This window comes from Carcharodon carcharias, chromosome 16 (genome assembly GCF_017639515.1).
Source record: "Carcharodon carcharias isolate sCarCar2 chromosome 16, sCarCar2.pri, whole genome shotgun sequence".
NCBI classification, from domain to species: Eukaryota; Metazoa; Chordata; class Chondrichthyes; order Lamniformes; family Lamnidae; genus Carcharodon; species Carcharodon carcharias.
The window spans coordinates 34,585,234-34,608,126 of NC_054482.1; the positions used below are offsets into that span (position 1 = coordinate 34,585,234).

Genomic DNA, 22,893 nt, shown 5'->3' on the forward strand with positions numbered 1-22,893 from the left:
ATAGTTTCATGGTCACCATACTAGCTTTTTCTTCCAGATTTATTTAATGAACTAAACTTAAATTCCCCAGCAGGGATTTGAACTCATGTCGATGGATCAATAGTCCAGGCCTTATGGGGCCAGTAGCCTGCATCACTAACGGAAAGTTAATATCACTAATACCCCTGACTGCTGAGATAATGAGAGGCACCAGTTCCTGTACACTGCGTTAGTCAGTTACCCTGAATTCTGCAGAGTGCTGACTTCTCTGTCTCGTCCTGAAGATCCATGCATTTTCCTGGTGGGAAGGGCCTGAAGTCAACAGAGTGATTACTACAACACATTGCTCACTGAGTGACTCCACTGTACTTTTGGGAGGCCCAGGAACCAGAGGACAACCTTAAAATTCGATCCAGGCCATTCAGGGATGATGTCAGGAAGCATTTCTTCACACAAATGCTTGTGGAAATCTGAAACAGCCTCTCTCAAAAAGCTGCCAAGCTTGGGGGTCAACTGAAAATCCCCAAACTGCGATGGGTAGACTTTTCTTGAGTTAAGGGTATTAGCTGTTCTAGAATTAAGGCGGGTGAATGGTGGTAAGATATAAATCAGCCATGATCTAATTGATTGGCCAAACAAGCCTAAGGAGGCGAATGGCATCCTCCTATTCCTTGGACGCTAGTTTCTTTGAAGTGATTTTTTCTTTAATCCCAACTAGATTCAGCCCCATGTCAGGAGTGGACACCCTGTGGGCAATTTTCAACAAGCAAATATCAGCAAAGGGAGGGTTGGGGGAGGTAGATGGAGCTACCCTTGCTGAGTTTAGATTCCCAAGGCCAGCCTGGTGCATTTCGGTTGGGCCTCTAACTGGGCAAGCAGGCATCGCATGAGCTGCAGGAGCTGTTTCAATATGTGGAATTCCCATAGTAACTGTTCCTTCCTCTTTGGCAGGTTGCGCAGGGTGTGTCACTTCATCGTTAACCTGCGGTACTTTGAGATGTGCATCCTGCTGGTGATCGCAGCCAGCAGTGTGGCTCTGGCAGCAGAGGATCCCATCAACAAAGATTCAGAGAGGAATCAGGTAAGCCTGTGGTGACCAGCGTAGAGTGAGCATGCTGAGCTGGCAGGCATGATGTTGTCCCCTTAAGGCCCTGGCTACCACCTCTAGGATTGTCCAGCATTGGCCTGGAGCCCCTTCAGGAATTTAAAAACAAATCTCCAGGGATACTGCAGCAGAGTTCCTTATTGCAACAAATATAGACTGCAGTGAACAAAGACCACTGGCACAGCGTGGAGCCTATAATATTAATGCAATTCAATCTACTCCTTCGGTAGGAGGGGGATTCAGTTCCAGTATGTCAGCTGTAGAATAATTCAGGCTCAGGTCCCTGACTAAGCTATGGCTCCTTTAAGAACTGCCCCTTTATAGATAATTGAGTGCGGTGAGGGAGAAGACATTGTTCAGTCAGGTTCATATAAGGGGATGTTCAGGAGACATAGGTTTCGAGAGAGGCTGGGAATTGAAGAACTCGATAGTTGTAATGTTGGACCTTGCATCGTGTTATGTGCATTGCTTGCAGCTTGAATTTTTATTTATTCCTTTATGGGATGTGGACATGAATTGGAAAGGCCAGCTTTTATTGCCCATCCCTAACTGCCCCTTGAGAAGGTGGTGGTGAGCTGCCTTCTTGAACCGCTGCAGTACATGTGGTGTAGGTACACACACAGTGCTGTTAGGGAGAGAGTTCCAGGATTTTGACCCAGCGACAGTGAAGGAACGGTGATATATTTCCAAGTCAGGATGGTGAGTGACTTGGAGGGGAACTTCTAGGTGGTGGTGTTCCCATCCATCTGCTCCCCTGGTCCTTCTAGGTGGGAGAGGTTGTATATTTGGAAGGTGCTGTCGAAGGAGCCTTGGAGAGTTGCTGCATTTCGTCTTGTAGATAGTACACACTGCTGCTAATAGAGACAGTGAAGGTTTAAGGTCATGGACAAGGTCCTGATCAAGCAGCTGTTTTGTCCTGATTTTAATCAAAGAGTATTGCTTGTAAAATAAGATAGCTCCGTGATGATAGGACCCTGTAACACATGGTGTCAGGAGTAGAATTTAAACACTCTAACAGTTTAAAAAAAAAGACCAATCCCTTGGATAAAATGTGGAGAGAGCTTGTGTGAGCCACACATGGCCTGCAACAGGCCCATGGTACCACACAAGAGAAGACTACCCTGATCCTTGAGGCCCAGTGGAGACTACCCAACTGCTGGTGAACCAGGGCAGCACATCGAGTCAGGAAAAGATCACAGAAGTGAGGCAGCAGCAGGGCCAGACAGAGTGACAGGCTTCCCTCATCCAACCCATCCAAACCTGTCAAATTACCCCAGAGGATGAAGTGCAAGTTTACCCATTGGCCTTTGTGCTCAGCAGATGAAGTGGCCACCAGACCAATGGGCTGGCACCATGGCTTCCTTCTGAGCAGGCCATGCTCAAAAGGCTGGCTTTGATCTCGAGCAGTAAGTGCTCAGTGGCCACGGGTGAAGGTGGCGTCCTTCACCAGGCTGGACTCCCCTTAACTGTACAGCCTCAGTGACTCAATGCCTGAATTGACCAGGTAGTCAAGGCACCCCACTGACTAATGTTTGGCTTTCTACATCAGTTGAAGCCACCATTTGGTCTATCAGGATCATGGAGTTGCCACTATCTACAAGCCTGTTCACACAGCATCAGGTTAAGGGGACCCAGCCTGTGGCCAAGAGATAATCACTGCAGAGGAACTGGTCAGATCCCTGACATTCTGCAGCTCATGTCACCCCTGAGTCCCAAGAATGGGACTGGACTCGGGGCTGATAACTCTAGGAGGCATGGTGGCCGCTGAGAAGCAACCAAGAGACTTACACCACCCCTGAGGGAATCGCAGCAAATGTGTCAATGTTTGCGGTTTGATGAGAGTGGTTAGGGAGTGGCATATAAACCAAACCTAGAGGAGCCCAGGTAATCAGCTTCCAGAGAATGCAAGCAGGGATTGGCCGAGTTAGTGTAGCTTGGGTGCCTTGTGGAGGCTGCTCACACTTTCCTAGAAACAATGAACGTTAACGGAAAGGAGCTGACGGCCCTTCCTGGTTCTGAATGCAGCAACCCTGCTTCCCTTGACTTTCACATGGCGTTCACTCTCAGCCAGGCAGCTAAAACAGGAACCCAGGGTCGAGTTGGAAATGAAGCAAGCTGCCTGGGAAGTGAAGCCTGGAGTAGTACTCCAGCTTTCGCAGCCTGTAATACTGGGAAGGCATTTCTCAAGAGTTTAATATCCTCATCAGTGAATCCAGAAAGGCAACAAAGGCAATGGGGTGCCCTGCTCAGACTCCAAGTTGTACCAGGGACCCAGGAAAACCAGAAAATCAAAAGGGGGCAGGGAGCAGAAGTTAACCCCAAGACGGTGAATCTGTGAAGTATTTGTAAGAGCCTGTGAGGTGACAGCTGAACTGGCCAGCCAGGAAGCTCTGAACTGCCGTTCCCAGCAAAAGCTGACTGGTCTGACCCAACTAGAGTCTGCAGAAAGCACAGGAGGAACTATGAGATCAGCTCAGCCATGGAAAGCTCGGCAATTGCAGCCTGACAGTCAAAGTGGAAATCCTGTGTAAGTTGGCACTGAAGACAGAAGAAAAGCATCAACCCTTTTCAATGATCGGGATGAAGTGAAGATGAAAATCAACAATGAAGAGCAAAAGCCAAATGATCTCAGCTGCAGGGTGGCCCTGTTGAACAGGCTTGACCGGTGAGAAGGAGCTGAAAGTGCGAGACTGCGAAACAGAGCAAAGAAATGGATAGACACTCTGAAAAATCACAATAAAAAGTCAAACCTAACACTGGAAATAGAGGAGCTGGTGTCTTGGTTGAAGTAGTTGGAGGGGGTGACCTGGTGAAGGTGGAGGTGTAAAACCAAACAAGGCAAAGCCTCCCTAACCCAACAGCTGGAGGGAATCAAAACCAATATTATCTCAAACAAGGTGGTTGGAGAAGAGGAAACCCCAGAGTTGAAATACTGAGACCGTGACTGCAAGAGACCAGAAACAAGACCTGGTGCCAGCAGCTCAGGCACTGAAAGGGGAATTTCACAAACTGACTGGCAATAAGGAGCTGATTTGATTATTACATGCTCTGGAAAAAATTCTAACAAGAAGCTCCACCCGAGCAAGGGTTTGGCTCCGTTAAGAAATCGCCCTTTAAAGATAATTATTCCCGGAGTGGGAGGAGACTTCTCCCCATCGGATGATGATAAGAGAGAAGGATCAGGTGAATTTGAAGAGGTAAAATGCACCTTGTGGGCCTTGCCATTGTAAAACAAAAGGAGGGCCCTACAACAACAAACAAAGACAATCTACAGCAAAATGCAGTGAGTGGAGGATAGTTACATACAAATTATGTGCCTATAATGAATCACCGTCACTTACAGCAGTTCTGTGCATGTGTGCAAGCGCTGTGTGTGCCCCCACTGTCACTCACTTTCTGGCTGAGTGCCCTATATGGAGTGGCCTGTTTTGACCTGAATGTTGGGAGGGTGTCAGGCAGGCCCCCCTGACAGATGGGCGAAGAAATGAGAAGGTACAGGTCCTCTGGGGCACAATTCTGAAGCAGCAGGGCTCAGGTTCACCATCTGTCTCCCTGCTCCAATCTGTGGGAAGGAGGGGAAAGGCAGAAAGGAGAAACAGGGAAAGAGCTTCTGAAAATAAAGGTAGTGCTTCATGTGTTTTATAACAGTGAGTCACTGAGCATCTCTCTCACTCTCTTCCAGGTGCTGAGGTACTTTGACTACGTGTTCACCGGAGTCTTCACGTTCGAGATGGTGATAAAGGTAAAATATTTCATCACCGAACTCTTATCTCAACTCTCCTTTCTCTAATCACAGTCTACCTACATCACAACATTTACAGACACAAAATGGAAATTTAATACTTCCCACATTTCAGAGGCAAACTGCCTTTTTCTCACCACAATGTCCAGTCCCTCTACACCCCAATCCATCACCAGAGTGTTAGGTCCCTCTGGCCCCCACCACAATGTCCAGTCCGTCTCCACCCCCATCCCTCACCACAGTGTCCAGTCCGTCTCCACCCCCGTCGATCAACACAGTGTCCAGTCTGTCTCCACCCCATCCCTCACCACAGTGTCCAGTCCGTCTCCACACCCGTCCCTCACCACAGTGTCCAGTCCGTCTCCACCCCCGTCGATCAACACACTGTCCAGTCTGTCTCCACCCCCATCCCTCACCACAGTGTCCAGTCTGTCTCCACCCCCGTCCCTCACCACAGTGTCCTGTCCGTCTCCACACCCGTCCCTCACAACAGTGTCTAATCCGTCTCCACACCCGTCCCTCACCACAGTGTCCACTCCATCTCCACACCCGTCCCTCACCACAGTGTCCAGTCCCTCTACACCTCCATCCCTCACCACAGTGTCCAGTCCGTCTCCACCCCCGTCCCTCATCACAGTGTCCAGTCCCTCCACACCCCCATCCCTCACCACAATGTCCAGTCCCTCTACACCTCCATCCCTCACCACAGTGTCCAGTCCCTCCACACCCCCATCCCTCACCACAATGTCCAGTCCCTCTACACCCCAATCCATCACCAGAGTGTTAGGTCCCTCTGGCCCGCACCACAATGTCCAGGCCGTCTCCACCCCCATCCCTCACCACAGTGTCCAGTCCGTCTCCACCCCCGTCCATCAACAGTGTCCAGTCTGTCTCCACCCCCGTCCCTCACCATAGTGTCCAGTCCGTCTCCACCCCCGGCCCTCACCACAGTGTCCAGTCCGTCTCCACCCCCGTCCATGAAAAAAATGTCCAGTCTGTCTCCACCCCCATCCCTCACCATAGTGTCCAGTCCGTCTCCACCCCCGTCCCTCACCACAGTGTCCAGTCCCTCTACACCTCCATCCCTCACCACAGTGTCCAGTCCCTCCACACCCCCATCCCTCACCACAGTGTCCAGTCCCTCCACACCCCCATCCCTCACCACAATGTCCAGTCCCACTACACCCCAATCCATCACCAGAGTGTTAGGTCCCTCTGGCCCCCACCACAATGTCCAGTCCGTCTCCACCCCCATCCCTCACCACAGTGTCCAGTCCGTCTCCACCCCCGTCGATCAACACAGTGTCCAGTCTGTCTCCACCCCATCCCTCACCACAGTGTCCAGTCTGTCTCCACCCCCATCCCTCACCACAGTGTCCAGTCCATCTCCACCCCAATCCCTCACCACAGTGTCCAGTCCCTCTACACCTCCATCCCTCACCACAATGTCCAGTCCATCTCCACCCCCATCCCTCACCACAGTGTCCAGTCCCTCTACACCCCAATCCATCACCAGAGTGTTCGGCCCCTCTGGCCCTCACCACAGTGTCCAGTCTGTCTCCACCCCCATCCCTCACCATAGTGTCCAGTCCGTCTCCACCCCCATCCCTCACCATAGTGTCCAGTTCGTCTCCATCCTCATCCCTCACCACAGTGTCCAGTCCCTCTATACCCCTATCCCTCATCACAGTGTACAGTCCGTCTCCATTCCCATCCCTCATCACAGTGTCCAGTCCCTCTACAGCCCCATCCCTCACCACAGTGTCCAGTCCCTCTACACCCCTATCCATCACCACAGTGTCCAGTCTGTCTCCACCCCCATCCCTCACCACAGTGTCCAGTCCGTCTCTACACCCATCCCTCACCACAGTGTCCAGTCTCTCTACACCCCCATCCCTCACCACCGTGTCTAGTCCCTCTACACCCCATCCTTCATCACAGTGTCCAGTCCCTCTATACCTCCAGCCCTCAGCACAGTGCCTACATCCCCAAACCTCATGAGAACACTCTGCACCTTACATTTCCTCCTTGAACACCAGCCCAACCAGTCCCTATTCAAGTGTCTGCTTGGCTCGGAAGGACCCTGTCCTCAGAAGGACTCTGTCCTCGGAAGGAATCTGTCCTCGGAGGGACTCTCTCCTCAGAGGGACTCTCACCTCTGAGTCAGAAGGTTGCTGGTTGGCATCTGGCTCCGGAGAGCTGAGCTAATAATCTGGGTTGACATCTCCAGTGCAGTACTGAGGGAATGCTGCACTGTCATGGGTGCCATCTTTCAGATAAGATGTTAAAGCCTGCTTTCTCGGGGATTGTAAAAGATCCCAAAGCAATATTTAAAGGAGGATAGGGAAGTTCTCGTTACTGTTCCAGTCAATATTTATCCATCAATTAATTATTTAATTTGATGATCTGGTCGTTATTACATTGTGCCTTATGGGATCTTGATTTCCCTGTTTCTTACAGTGACTACTCCGCAAGACAGCTTGAGTGGCTATGAAGTGTTTTAGGATGTCCTGAGGTTATGGAGGGTACTGTAGTAATGCACAATCCTTCATTTAGTGTTACCCTCTTCCGAGTTTACATTATCAGCCAAATATCTGGAAGAAATGGTCTTTAAACCAAATGTTTCACAGATATTTTTTGGGGAATGTGCCACTTTTAAACTTCAGATCTACTTGTGATTTGAGACCCCCACAATGTTCATTCCCCGTAAGCACAGCAATGAGCTTTCAAAATAGCCACTGCAATGATTTATTTAAAAATAAACTCCAAGCCCATTAGCAGGGCATACTGGGTATAGGCATAACTTAGCTTAATGAAGTTGATGAAATAATTAGTGAAAGGGCAGGTAACCATCTGATGAAATGAAAGCAGGCACCATGGCTTTACAGAGGACAGGTCCAACATCATCCATTCTTTCAAGGTAACATAGCATTTTGACAATGAGGGAGCTGCATGATACAGAGGACCTTCAGTTCACAGGCCCATGGAGGCATCTCTTACAAATGAAGGGCAGCGGTACCCAGGTTAAGATATAGATACATTGCAAGCTAATTGCACACACACACACACACAAACATGTCTATTCATGTAGCGTTCCTAATGTGAAAATCTTATCACATTCTTCACAGCAGGTAAAAGAGATAAGAGCAGAGGTGATCAAAAGTTAACTCACAGAGATAGCAGTAAAGTGGGATCTTAAAGGTACAGAGAGAGGGAGGGACACAGACATAGAGAGGCATTCCCAGAGTTTCAGCAGCAGAAGGGCAAAGGGGGTGGGAAATGCACAAGTGGGATTGATGGGGTCAGGCGATCGTAGAACTGAAGATGATCAGAGGATAGGAGGAGTGAGACTATGAAGGGGTTTAAATGTCAGGATGAAATTTTAAATTGGTGGTGTTGCCAGCCTGGGTGCCAGTGTAGATCAGTGACTCAGTGGTGATGGTTATAATGGGGTTTGATGCGGATTAGAATCGTACACGTTCCTGTTTTACATCGCTACTCCACTGGCTGCCACAGCTTCAGCTGCTCAGGCTCTGAGCTCCAGAATTCTCCCCTTATCCTCTACACCTCTCTCTTCAAAATATTTCCGAAAATTTGCCCCCTTACTCATCTGCCCTAATATCTCCTTATATGGCTTGCTGTTAAGTGTTGTACAATGATGCTCCTGTGAAGGCATCTCTGTGTGTTTTACTAACGATAAAGGTGCTATTTAAATGCAAGTCCTTGCTAATCTCTAAGAATTAATAGGTGACAGAGCTGAAATGTGAATCAACTACCGACTGCTAATTTTGCTGTGATCCTTTCTCTAGATGATAGATATTGGTTTGATTTTCCATGAAGGCTCGTACTTCCGGGACGTTTGGAACATTCTGGATTTTATTGTTGTGAGTGGGGCCCTGGTCGCATTTGCGTTCACGTAAGTGACTGACAGTAAGCAGAATGCTGGGTCAGGTTAGGCTACTTGGTGTTAATGCATGGGGTGGGGGATGGGAGGGACAGCGGATGGAGGTGTTAAAATGGGGGAGGGGGTTGAATACAGAGTAAAGCTCCCTCTACACTGTCACCATCAAACACTCCCAGGACAGGTACAACACAGGGTTAGATACAGAGTAAAGCTCCCTCTACCCCTCTACACTGTCACCATCAAACACTCCCAGGGTAGGTACAGCACAGGGTTAGATACAGAGCAAAGCTCTCTCTACATTGAAGCCATCAAACACTCCCAGGACAGGTAAAGCACGGGGTGAGATACAGAGTAAATCTCTCTCTACACTGTCCCAACAAACACTCCCAGGACAGGTACAGCACAGGGTTAGATACAGAGTAAGGCTCCATATACACTGTCCCTATCAGGCACTCCCAGGGCAGGTATACTAAGGTGGATTTACATAAAATTTCTATACTTTTGTTGATGAATTGTTCAAATATTGAAGCTGTAAAACATGGCTGTTGGGCTGATAGTCAAGAATCATTGAAAGAGGTAACGGGGAGTGTGATTGTTTGTAGGAAGACTGTGCACTGTGCGAATGGATGTGCCTCCCAACCATTTGGCAGAGAGTGGCAGTGGGGCAGATAGAGGGTATAGGCCATGCCATGATGCATCCAGCAAAATGTCCAGCTAGTGTTGGCAACTCTTCAGAGGGGCCTGCATGTGCACTGTCTGGCATCTCATGCTGCCGCTTGTCTCTGTACATGTGCTGAGATCTCCATGTTAATGCTCACTTGGCTCAAAGTATGATGGCCCTACTAACCCTGTACTCTTGTCTTCTCTCCTTTCTTCAATGACTCCTGCTTCACCTTCTAAAGGAATCTTATCGGGTAATTATAATCCAGATCTGCCTGCGTCTCAGCCTGAGGACTCCTCAGAGACTGACATGTGTCAACTACTGGTTGGGATCCCATGATGTGTGCTTGAATATTACTGTTGGGGTGGGGAGTCTAATTTCACTTGGGGACAATTGTTGGGGACTTAGTTAGGGCAATGTGGTGAAAAGGAAGCTCCATGGGATTCATCGCTGAAAAGGGCACAAGCCTCACTGGGCTGATTGCCCTCTCTTCTTAAATGTTCTTTATAGCTAACATTGTTAGAAGGAAAATGGTCAGATATCTTCACACTAACCGGGCTACAGGGAAATTAACAATAATGGTGTGTTATACATCTCTGAAGTGTTTAACACCAGTTTGGTGGGTACACGTTTCTGCCTGTTTAATGTCCCTGTGTTATCAGTCTCAGTGTTTAATGCTTGGGTGTTTTATGTGTCTATGTGTAATACCACTGTCTGATACATGCTAATACCCCTATGCTAATACCCTGCATTATACATCACTGTGTTTGTATATCTGTGTTTAATACCCCTGTATTATACAACTGTGTTTACTATCTGTGTGTTATACATATGTGTTTAAACCCATGTGGTACACATCTGTATTTAATACCTGTGTAGTATATATCAGTGTTTAATACCCATGTGTTGTACATCTCTGTGTTTAATACCCATGTGTTATACACCTCTGTGTTTAATACCCATGTGTTGTACATCTGTGTTTAATACCCATGTGTTATATATCTGTGTTTAATACCCGTATGTTATACATCTCTGTGTTTAATATCCGTGTGTTTAATATCAGTGTGTTATATATCTCTGTGTTTTATACTCATCTGTTATATATGTATATTTTATACCTGTGTGTTATACATATGTGTTTAACACTCCCCTGTTATAAACCTCTATATTTAATAACCGTGTCATACATCTCTGTGTCTAATACCCATGTTATACATCTGTTTTTAATACCTATGTTATACAACTCTGTGTTTAATACCTGCATGTTATATATCTCTGCATTTAATACCCGTGCTATATATCTCTGTTTTATACCCGTGTGTTATGCATCACTGTGTTTAATACCCATGTGTTATACATCTGTGTTTAATACCTGCATGTTATACACCTCTGCGTTTAATACCTGTGTATCTGAGTCTAACACCGTGTGTATCTGAGTCTAACACCGTGTGTATCTGAGTCTAACACCGTCTGTATCTGAGTCTAACACCATGTGTTATACATTTGTGTTCAATACCTGTATAGCAAACATCATTGTTTAATTGCTCTGTGTTCTATAACTGTGTTAAAAACCCCTGTATTATTCATAGATGTTTATTGCTTGAGTTAACATCTATATTTAATCCCCGTGTGTTACACTCCTGTGTTTAATGCCTGCATGTTATTTGTCTGCGTTTAATGCCTATGTGTTATAATCCTGTGCTTCATGCCTGTGTGTTATTTGTCTGTGTTTCATGCATGTGTGTTATATGTCTGCGTTTAATACCTGTGTGTTATACGTCTGCGTTTAATACTTGTGTGTTATACGTCTGCATTTAATACCTGTGTGTTATATGTCTGCGTTTAGTACCTGAGTGTTATATGTCTGCATTTAATACCTGTGTGTTATATGTCTGCATTTAATACCTGTGTTATATGTCTGCATTTAATACCTGTGCTATATGTCTGCGTTTAATACCTGTGTGTTATATGTCTGTGTTTAATACCTGTGTGTTATATGTCTGTGTTTAATACCTGTGTGTTATATGTCTGTGTTGAATACCTGTGTGTGATGTGTCTGTGTTTACTGCCTGTAATGTGTCATTGGTGTTTAATGTCTGTATGTTATTTTCACCTACAGGGGCTCCAGTGGGAAGGACATTAACACTATTAAGTCTCTACGTGTTCTGCGAGTTCTCAGGCCTCTTAAGACTATCAAGCGACTCCCCAAACTGAAGGTATGGACTTCATTTGCAGAGCATTTCTGACAATACCATGTCTGGTATTGGCCCCATAACATGGACATTACTCACTATTTCTGTGAAATTTCCTCTGTTGTTCTCCCGAATCTCCAGACCACTGACCCATACACATCTTCACATCTCCCTTTCACTTCATTGATCTAATCTCCAAATTCTCATACCATCTCCTACCCCAACCAATATTTACAGTAGCTCAAAGTTGTGGAAATTACCAGCGCAATGATCTCTGTAGCACATGTCAGTGCCAAACCGGAAAAGAAACAGGGATATTGATCAGGCATACCAGTAGCTACCCAGGCCTCTTAATCACACAGTCATTTCTTGGTTAGTCAGGGCAGATACACTTCCACCAATATTCACACCACTCCCTAGGAGGATTTAGACATTAAACTAAGAATGCTGCTTCAGTAATTGCCAAAGTTGCTATAAAATCTCTCAATTCCCAGTATTAACATATGAACATTGGTTTCAACATTGATAGAGAAATCTGCCATTCCTTGGTTTCCGCACGTCTCCCCAACTCCTTATGGTTCGAGTAGCCACCTCGACAGTTATCTCCTTCTAACAGCAATCCCAGTTCTTGTGCTGGCATGTTGATTATATGGCTACCAGCAAAATTCTTTACCTCTCTGTTGTGTTTCATTCCAAATCCATTGCCCACATTGCAACATCCAGGCCAAGAGGAGGCCATTCAGCCCCTCAAGCTCTGGCAGCCAGAAAAATCATGGCTAACCTATCACAATTCAGCATACTTCCCCTTTCCCTAAATCCCCTGACAACCTTAATGCCCAAAAATCAATTGATCTCTGAATTGAATAGATCCATTGGCTAAACATTCACAGCCCCTTGGGATAGGGAATTCCAAAGATTCACAATTCCCTGAGTGAAAGAAAATTCTCCTCAGTCCTAAGTGACCAACACCTTATCCTGAGAGAGTGTGACCTCTAGTTCTAGATCCTCCAACCAGCGGAAACAGCTTCTCAGCCTCTACTCTGTCAAGCCCTCTCACAAACTTATGTTTCTATGAAATCACCTCTCACTCTTCTCAGCTCCAGGGGAATATAGACCCAACGCTCTATTTATATTCAAAGGAGAATCCTCTCACATGAACATAGGAAATAGGAGCAGGAGTAGGCCATTCGGCCCCTCAAGCCTGCTCCGCCATTCAACTAGATCATGGCTGATCTATCTCAACACCATTTTTCCACACTATCACCATATTTCCTGATGTCTTTAACCATAAGGTTGGACGGGCAGTGAAAAATTTAATTCAATTAGATCTTTAATGGCCTTAATAGGCCTGTTAATTGTCAGCGAGCACCCACCAGCTGAAATATCGGGCGAGTACACAATGATGTCAGGACACTTGGCCGGCATCATACCACGTCATTTTACATTCATTCAGGTCGGGTGCGCGACACTGACGAGTGCAATATTCTGGCCCAAGGTGTGGTTTCACTGATGCACTGTAGAATTGGAGCAAGACTTCCTTTCTCTTATACTGCAAACCCAATAAAGGCTTACATAGCGTTTACCATCCTAATTGCTTGCTATACCTGCATGTTAACTTTCTGTGATGTGTACTAGGCATCCAAATCCCTCTGCATACCAATATGTACTAGTCCCTCATGATTAAAAAAAATTCTGTTTTCCTATTTTTCCTATCAAAGTGAATAATTTTACATTTCCTCACATTATATGCCACCTGCCACCTTCTTGTCCACTCTTCTAATCTGTCTACATCCCTTTTCAGCCTTGTTTTTGTGTCCTCCTCACAGCTTACTTACTCATCTTTGTATTGACAGCATACCTGGATATATTTTTTTCAGACTGGAGGAAGCTTTGTAGTGGAGTTCCCCAGGGGTCAGTGTTGAGTTCCTTGGTCTTTCATATATATGTATATAATATAATTAATAACCTATACCTTGGTCTAGATGCATGAATGACACTAGTACATTGTTCATTTGGACAGCCAGCACCGACACAGTGGGCCAAATGGCTGTAACAATTCTGTGATTCTATGATACATTATACTCGGTCCCCTTGTTAATGACATTGGAATACATTATAAACAGTTGGGGCCCCAGTTCTGAACTTTGCAGCACTCCATTAGTTACAACTTGCCACACTAAAAATGACCTGTTAATTCCTCCTCTCTGTTTTCTTTCCATTAACTAATTCTCACTCCATGTAAATGTATTACCCCATATTCCATGAGCCCTAATTCAAATGTAAAATACAATGGTGGTAATTTGAAATAAAAACACAAAATGCTGGAAATATTCAGCAGGAAGAGAGGAACAGGGTTAACGTTTCAGGTCGAAAACTTTTCATCAGAACTTGGATAACATGGTATATTAATCATGGTATGTTAAGATACACAGGTCGAGGGCATTGCTTGATAAATTACCTAGAGCATTTATAAAGAAAGACTTGGGTAGCTCCTCGTTAATATAATGGTTAGCGTTGTGGCCTGTCATGTGGGAGACCAGGGTTCAATTCCCCAAGTGGGAGAAGGCGTTGCCTAAATGGTTACTTGCCAAAGAGGCTGATGCGTGGCCAAGTGGATAGTATCCCTACCTCTGAGCTCTGGGTTTGAATCCTACTCCAGGACTTGATGGCCATAGAAGATGCATTATCAATCTTTGATTATCAACTTTTCAATCTTGCCACTACACCTATGGCAGGGGGTAGGAGCGGGCATCAGCCATGCTTGGTGTGGAGTGATGCCCCTCAAGCTTTAGCTGCTAGTGACCTGTTCTAGGAAAGACGTCTGGGACACTAGGGATTAGTAGGCAGGAGGCAGCCATATGTCATGCTGCTTTCTGGAAGTAAACCTATTAACAAGAAAAGTATTAGCTTCTAGTTTCATACTTCACCACTGGGCCTGGGATCAGCTTAACATGGCATGACATGTTGTGCCTGTCTCTGGAAAAAGGGAATGAGATTAAACAGTCTCTGTGCATAACAGCCTCAGTGATGTCTCTTATCGAACAGTAAACTGCAAACTGTGGGATGTTATTTATGTTTCCAGCATAGCCTGGGAGGAACAAAACACAAAAGTACATAGCCAAGGTCACCTTGACAGTCACAGGCAATGATCTTTGTCCTGCTCTGAGGTTGGAGTTATGGCTGCCGCAGATAGAAGATTTCAGTGATAACCCCTTTAGTGAGCGTTCTTCCCTGCTGAGGTTGAGGTAAGAATCTAGCTGCTAAAGTCCTGGGTAGATAGGGCCTGCTGCTGAGAGCCCTTCTCTCCCTTCCTTCCTCCTCCTCCCTCTTCTAGCAGCTTGTCCTGCTCAGCGTGGACTCTCTTCATTCTCAAGTCAAGAGGAAGCCCGAGTAGGCCAGCCATGTCTGGAAAAAACAAGTTTCAGTAAAAACTTCTAAATCAGCGCACTTCAGCACTAGATAGACTACTCTCAGCACACTTCTGAAACTTTAGTCAACCAGAGGACAGTTCCAAAAACAGCTACAATTTTATCTGTATCTAGAAAAAATAAAGCAGCAACTAACCTGTAAACAATTGACATTGCCAATAAGCAGTGGTGTTGGGGGAGGAGTGGGGACTGTGCAGTCGAGGGGAGGGTGATGGTGGCTCTTCATGCTGTTTAATGTTGTGCTCAGCTGTTAGATGTTAAGGCAGGGTGTAGGCTGGAGTGTCGAGTTTGAAAAGGTCAATGCAGGCTTCAATCCAGCCTACTATGCAAGCATTTATCGGTCCTTAAATATATCTCTGCTATTCACTTAATATTCCATGTGGCAACGAGGTCCATATTCTAACCTAAGAGAAAGCAAAATACTGAAGATGCTGTAAATCTGAAATAAAAACAAAAAATACTGGAAAAACTCAGCAGGTTTGACAGCATCCGTGGAGAGAGAAACAGAATTACCGTTTCCAGTCTATATGATTCTCCTTCAGAGCTAAAGCGAAGTAGAAATGAGATGGAGTTTATACTGTTGTGGGGTGGGGGGAGGTGGGGGTGGGGGTGGGGGTGATGGTGGAGCAAGTAAAGCTGGATAGAAGGCCAGCATTAGATGGGGGCTAAGGAGAGATTGACAAAGATGTCATGGACACAAGACAAAGGCAGTATTAATGGTAGTGGTAAAGACTAAAGAAGGTGCTGATAGTGGCATAAAGGTGTGAAAGTGGAATGTGTTAATGACAGAACAAGGGTCAGCACCCTGAAAGAGCAGCTGGCCCGATGTTGGGGAGAAAGGATATAAAGGGATAAAAGAGGAATTTGAAAGGAAAGACAAAAAATGAATTTAGAAGAAGATAAATATAAAAATAAGTAACTTTAAAAATGGGGGGTAAAGGTGGAGGAGTTCATAGTCAGAAGTTGTTGAACACGGTGTTAAGTCCGGAAGGCTGTAAAGTGCCTAATCAGAAGATAATGTGCTGTTCCTCCAGTTTGCGTTGGGCTTCACTGGAACATTGCAGCAGGCCAAGTACGGACATGTGGACATGAGAGCAGGGTGGTGTGTTGAAATGGCAAGCGACAGGAAGGTCTGGGTCATGTTTGTAGATTGAGCGAAGGTGTTCCACAAAGTGGACACCCAGTCTGTGTTTACTGTCCCCGATGAAAGCAGTATTTGCCCTCGGACAGTGAGGAAGTAAAAGGGCAAGTGTTGCACCTTCTGTGATTGCATGGGAAGGTGCCGTGGGAAGAGGATGAGGTATTGGGGTTGACAGAGGAGTGGAACAGTATGTCACAGAGGGAATGGTCCCTGCGGAATGCCACCGGAGGGGTGGAGGGAAGGTATGTTTGGTGGGGGCATCATGCTGGAGTTGGCGGAAATGGCGGAGGATGATCTTTTGAATGCGGAGGCTGGTGGGGTGAAAAGTGAAGACAAGGGGGACCCTTGTTAGGACTCCATCCAATTCTCTCAGTTCCTTCACCTCCGTCGCATCTGTTCCAATGATGCCACTTTCCAAAACAGCACTTCTGACATGTCTTCTTTCTTCCTTAACTGAGGTTTCCCCCCCAACTGTGATTGACAGGGCCCTCAACCATATCCGACACATCTCTCATGCCTCTGCCCTCACACCTTCTCCTCCCTCCCAGAACCATTATAGGGTCCCCCTTGTCCTCACTTTCACCCTACATTGAAGAGACCAATCGCAGACTGGGTGACCACTTTGTGGAACACCTTAGGTCTATCTGCAAGCATGACACAGACCTTCCCTGTCACTTGTCATTTCAACACTCCACCCTGCTCTCATGCCCACATGTCCACCCTTGACCTGCTACAATGTTCCAGTGAAGCTCAACGCACACTGGAGGAACAGCACCTCATCTTCCAACTAGGCACTTTACGGCCTTCCGGATTTAACAGTGAGTTCAACAACTTAAAACTGTGAATTGTCTCCTCCATCTTTATCTCTCTTTTTATATTTTATTTTTCATTTATTTATTTTCATACTTATCTTTTATTCATTTTTTATCCCTTTTTATCCTTTTCTCCTAACCACCCCCTCCTCCCCCCACCCCACACAAAGGGCCACCTGTCACTTGTTCAATCTGCTCTTTCACAGAGTGCTGACCCTCATTCTACCATTAACACATTCTGCTTTCTCACCTTTATGCCACTATCAGCACCTTCTTCAGCCCTCACCACTACCATTAACACTCCCTGTGTCTTGTGCCCATGACATCTTTGTCAATCTCTCCTTAGCCCCCACCTATCGCTGATCTTCTATCCAGCTTCATCTGCTCCACCCCCTGCCCTTCAACAAGATAAACTCCATCTCATTTCTACTTCTCTTTAGTTCTGAAGAAGGCCCATATGGACTGGAAATCTTAACCCTGTTTCTCTCTCCACAGATGCTGTCAGCGCTGCTGAGTTTTTCCAGCATTTTCTGTTTTTATTCCACGTTCTAACCACTCGCTGGGTGAAGAAGTTTCCCCTGAATTCTTTATTGGATTCATTAGCAACTATCTTATATTTATGGCCCTTGATCCTGGTCTCCCTTGCAAATGGAAACATTTTCCCTATTTCTATCCTAAGAAACCCTTTCATAATCTTCAAAACCTCTATTCCGCAGTCTTCTATTGTCTAGAGAGAAGAGCGTCAGCCTATTCAATCTTTTCTGATAGTTATAACCTTGCTGTTCTGATGCCATTCTAATAAATCTGTTTTGCACCTTCTCCAATTCCTCTATATCCATCTTATAATACGAAGACGAGGCATGTTCACAGTACTTCAAGTGTAGTCTAACCGGGATGTGATCCAACTTTAACATATCTTTTCTGCTGTTCAATCTCAATCCCCCAGCAATAAGCTCCAGTGCTTTGTTTTCGCTTTTTATGGTTTTATCTACCTGTGTCAATATTTTTAGTGACTTCCATATCTAAACCCCATTTGGACACCTATTTTCCAAACTAAGATATGTTGCCTCACATTTGTTGATATTTGGAGTTTCATTTGCCAATTACAGACTCACTCTGCAAGTTGATTAATGTATTCCTGTATTTTATTGCAGTCCCCTTCGGTATTAAGTACAGCTCCTGAATTGGTGTCGTCCACAAATTTCTAAATTGTGCTTCCAATTCCCACATCCAAATTATTTATCTCAACAGTGAACAATCCTTGTGGAGCACCAATTCCCAGCCTATCTGAGTAATTTGCCAATCTGAGTAATTACCTTTAACTCCTACTCTGTCCTGAAACCATTTTGATGTCCATTCTACCACTTCTCCCCTGTCTCCACATTTTCTGACCTTGATCATAAGTTTCCTAAGCGATACATTATTGAAGACTGTTTGGCAAACACAATACATTGCATCAACTACACTACCCTTATCTACCCTTCCTGTTACTGCTTCAAAGAATTCAATGAAGTTGGTCAAGCATGACTTTCTTTTTGGAATCCATGCTAAATTTAGTACATCTTTGAAGGATTCCATTACCTTTCCTGCCTCTGATGTTAAGCTAATTAGTTCCCTGGATTTGTTCTAACTCCCTTTTATATAAGGCGATGCTGTACTACAGTTCATTCAGAGAGTCCAAGTTGCTGTGGCAACATGCACTTTTACCTGCATGTTGTAGCCTGAAGCAATGGATAGTAATGGTAGCGGCTCCAACTTTCTTTCCATCACATGGCTGACCAGGAATCTCTACCACTCTTACCGCCTGCCAGTGGATTTACATGTTGATACTCAACTTGCTTGGTTACATTATGAATGCATCTTCTTTGGCCATCAAGTCCTGGAATGGGACTTGAGCTCGGAGCTTCTGGCTCTGAGGCAGGAGTGTTACCCACTGCACCACAATACCTCCTTTTTAAATATAGGAATCATATAAACTGTCTATCAGTCTCTGATGCTATTTCTTTTTCTAATTAATTTTTATGTATATGAATAATACCTGTGCCATCTCTTGCTTTCTATAATGTGTACGGATGCAATTCATCTGACCCAGGGGCTTTATCCTCTCTAAGTTTGATTAGTTTATCAAATAATCTCCCTATTTCCACCTTAGGATTTCCATCCTTTCTAATTTCTGTTTCTAATGGTGTCCACCATGTTAATATAGCCTGGTAAATATTGAAGAAAAGTAATGATTGAATATTTCTGTCATTTTGCAACCATTACCTGTAAGTTTATCATGTCTCCCTATCCTTATTTGATTCTACTTATATTGTTTGTGTCTGTATGATAATGCACTATTCCTTGATCATATCATTTTGTAGACTCTCTTTTCCTTCCTAAATGTTTTTTTCCCTAACATTTCCATATTTCCTTTTCTTATCCTCTCCTTTGTTATCTATGTACTTCGAATATGGTACTTTCTTTTATTTCTGTTTTACCTTTATTTCTTTATTTGTCCATGGTGAGTGAGCTTTTGATTCTCTTGGAATACATTTCTCCTGTACTCTATTGATCACCACTTTACATGTTTCCCACTGCCACTGTATTCCTTTATTTTTCTGTAAATTATGTATGTTTGTTTTCCCTAGTTTCATTTTTAATTCCTTGGTATTATTTTTTCTAAGTCATCACTTTGGTCTTTGTCTTACCTATATTCTTCTCAATCTTGATCCTAAACCTTCTTATGTTGTGATTGTTATTGCTTAGATGTTCCCCTACACTTTCCTTCATCGCACATGAAAAGAAATGAGAAGTGAGAGTGGGGGTTGATATGATATAAAATGACATCATCTCTCTCATTCTACCTCTTGGAGGGTGGTGGTGGTTCAGGGAAGAGTAAATTTACAAGCCTAAAGCGAAAAGTCAAGTCTGTAAAGCAGAGTTAGGATTTGGGTAAAATTGAGCAGAGTTTGTTCAGAAGAGACAGATTTTAACAACAATTATAGAGTATTAGTGACTATGGCCACATCAGGGAAAAATAGTAAGAAATTAAAATTAAGAGCACGTTATCTGAGAGGATGGGGCATTTGTAATAAAATAGCACAAATTAATGTCACAATACAAATATAAATGAAAACAAAATACAGTAGATACTGGATATCTGAAATAAAAACAAAGTGCCAAGAAACTCAGCAGGTCTGGCAGCAGCTGTGGAGGGAGAAACAGAGTTAACGTTTTGAGTCCAATATGACTCTCCTTCAAAGCTGGAGTTTGGAGACCCAAAGAGATTGGACTCAAAATGTTAACTCTGTTTCACTCTCCACAGATGCTGCCAGACCTGCTGTGTTTTTCCAGCACTTTCTGCAGATATATATAAGCTTGATCTAGTAGTTAATACTGAGACACCATTACAAGAGTCATCGAGGTTAAGGATTGAGAATTCCAGGTTGTTTGACTTTTAGAGAAGACATACAGAATGGAAAATGAACTGTTGTCCTGATAATGAGAGATTAGATAAAGACAGAAGAGAAGAAGGATCTTTATCCAAAATATCAGGATGTCGAATCAAATGGGTGGAGCTAAGCAATAACAAAAGGCAGAAAACATTGATGGGAGAAATTTATAAGGCCCATAATAATAGTTACAGTTTTGAATGGAGCATATGTCTGAAAATTAGAGCAGCACATAACAAGGGTGATCCAATAATCATGGGGGAGTTTAATCTTCATATAAACTGAACAAACCAAATTAGCAACTACGGTTTAGAGGACAAGTTCTTGGAATGCATTCAAGATAGATTTCTAAAACAATAAGTTGAAGAACCAACTGGGGAACAGGCTATTTTGGATCTAGTGCTGTGTAATGTGACAAGGTTAATTAGTAGTCTTATGGTAAAGGATGATCTGGGGAAGAGTGATCATAATATTATGAATTTTGTTTTGAGTTTGAGAGTGCTTTGGTTTAATCTGAACCTGGAATGTTTTTTTTAAAAAGTCAATTATTTAGGTATGTGGGGCAAATTGGCTGAGTTAGATTAAGAAATTATCCAAAAAAATATAATTTTAGATCATCAATGGTAGATATTTAAAGAGATAATTCAAAAGTGTTAAAGACAGGGTCTGGAGAGATGAACTGAAATCCCCAGTTCCTTTCTCTTACTGTCCATAATCAGTGTGGGTTTTTTTTATGAGGAAGTTCCTATCCACCAGAGTGTGTAGTCAATTTAGAAATGACAGCAGCAAGCTTTTGTGGATTAGGGAGGGTTATTTATTCACATATTCAATCCAAAAGCCTAAACTCTACATCAGTCACTCCCACACACACAAGAAACTAGTTTACTTTTACAAGTTGTAAACCAAAAGCACAGTTCATAGTTCACATGTTGTGTCCATGGTAGAAGAACAGTCGCTGTGGGGTCAATAGAGAGAGGAGTCTTTGTCACTCCGGAATTGTAGTTCACACGTGTTCAGTTAACTGACATCAGATATCCAGAATAATGCAGGATTTCTTCAAAGAAATGGATGTTCAGCAGGGCATAGAGCTTGGCACTTGTGGTTTTGTATCAGGAGGCCCAATATCTTGACAGAGAAACAAAAATAGCTGGAAAAACTCAGCAGGTTTCACAGCATTTGCGGAGAGGAACACAGTTAACGTTTCGAGTCCGTATGACTCTTCATCAGAACTAAGGAAATGTAGAAATGAGGTGAAATATAAGCTGGATGAGGGGGGTGGGACAGGTAGAGCTGGATAGAGGGCCAGTGATAGGTGGTGGCAAAGAAGAGACTGCCAAAGATGTCAGACAAAAGGACAAAGGGGTGTTGACGATGGTGATATTACCTAAGAAATGTGTTAATGGTGACATTAAGGGTAGAAAGCAGGACAAGCAAGTGACAGATAGCCCTAGTGGGGGTGGGGTGTTGGGAAGAGATCGAAATGGGCTGAAAGGTGGAGATAAAACAATAAACATCTTTGGCAATCTCTTCTTTGCCTCCACCTATCTCTGGCCCTCTATCCAGCTCTACCTGGCCCACCCCCCTCATCCAGCTTATATTTCACCTCATTCCTACATTTCCTTAGTTCTGATGAAGAGTCATACGGACTCGAAACGTTAACTGTGTTCCTCTCCACAGATGCTGTCAGACCTGCTGAGCTAGTCCAGGTATTTTTGTTTTTGTTTCAGATTTCCAGCATCCGCAGTTTTTTGCCAATACCTTGACAGATGGGCTTGAAGTTTGGAATCAGGCTGGGAGGCTCTTTAAAGATATATGGCTTCCAGGTTCTTAAAGGCAAGGATGGCACAACGTTCTGCTGCAGCTGTTGTCTCTTTCGGTGTTTTCTGCAGACTGTTCAAGTCTTTCTGGGTCTTCAGATAAAACTCATTATTTCCAGTTGGTCATGTAACCAATACTGGTATTGTCTGCCCATATTGGCTTAGCTGAAAGCCATTGCTACACAATGGAGATAATACAATGGACCCTTACTCAGGGTGAATTGGTTTCTGCTCAGCCCTCATTGTCAAAGGGTTCCAACTTGGAGACATGGGGCAGAATTTTAAGGTCGGCAGGTGGGCACACGCACAACCCGATCAGACACGAAATTGCACAAGATGATGTTGGGCGAGCCTGATGTTATCCTGCGCTCGTGTGATATTTCAGTCGGCAGGCATGCGGAAAAGTCAGAAGCGCGTCCGCCAACAATTAAGAGGCCAATTAGTGTAATTAAAGTTGCAATTGTCTCCAGTTTTTGTGGTCCGTCCAACCTTACAGTTGGCGGGCGGGTGAATCGGCCAGACAGCCTTTGCATTTTTCATGAAATCTCACCCAAGGGCAGGATGAAGTTTCCATTATTAAATAAAGAAATAAAAATCTATCGGCAGTATTTTTATCATCTACGTGCTGATTGTGATGCTCGGATATTTTTCTCCTGATTTTAAAGCTTTATTTATTTA

General features: G+C 44.4%; 1 protein-coding gene across 1 annotated transcript in view; it reads left to right on the forward strand.

Annotated features, from left to right (window-relative positions):
- The first annotated feature begins 937 nt into the window (after positions 1-937).
- Positions 938-22,893, forward strand: part of LOC121289327 (probable voltage-dependent R-type calcium channel subunit alpha-1E) — a 94,047-nt gene continuing 72,091 nt past the window's right edge. The window contains exons 1-5 of the mRNA XM_041208665.1: positions 938-1,060; positions 4,767-4,826; positions 8,636-8,742; positions 9,633-9,644; positions 11,511-11,607. Coding sequence (XP_041064599.1) covers positions 977-1,060; positions 4,767-4,826; positions 8,636-8,742; positions 9,633-9,644; positions 11,511-11,607 — 360 coding nt within the window. The 5' untranslated portion in view covers positions 938-976. The remainder of the gene's footprint in view (positions 1,061-4,766; positions 4,827-8,635; positions 8,743-9,632; positions 9,645-11,510; positions 11,608-22,893) is intronic.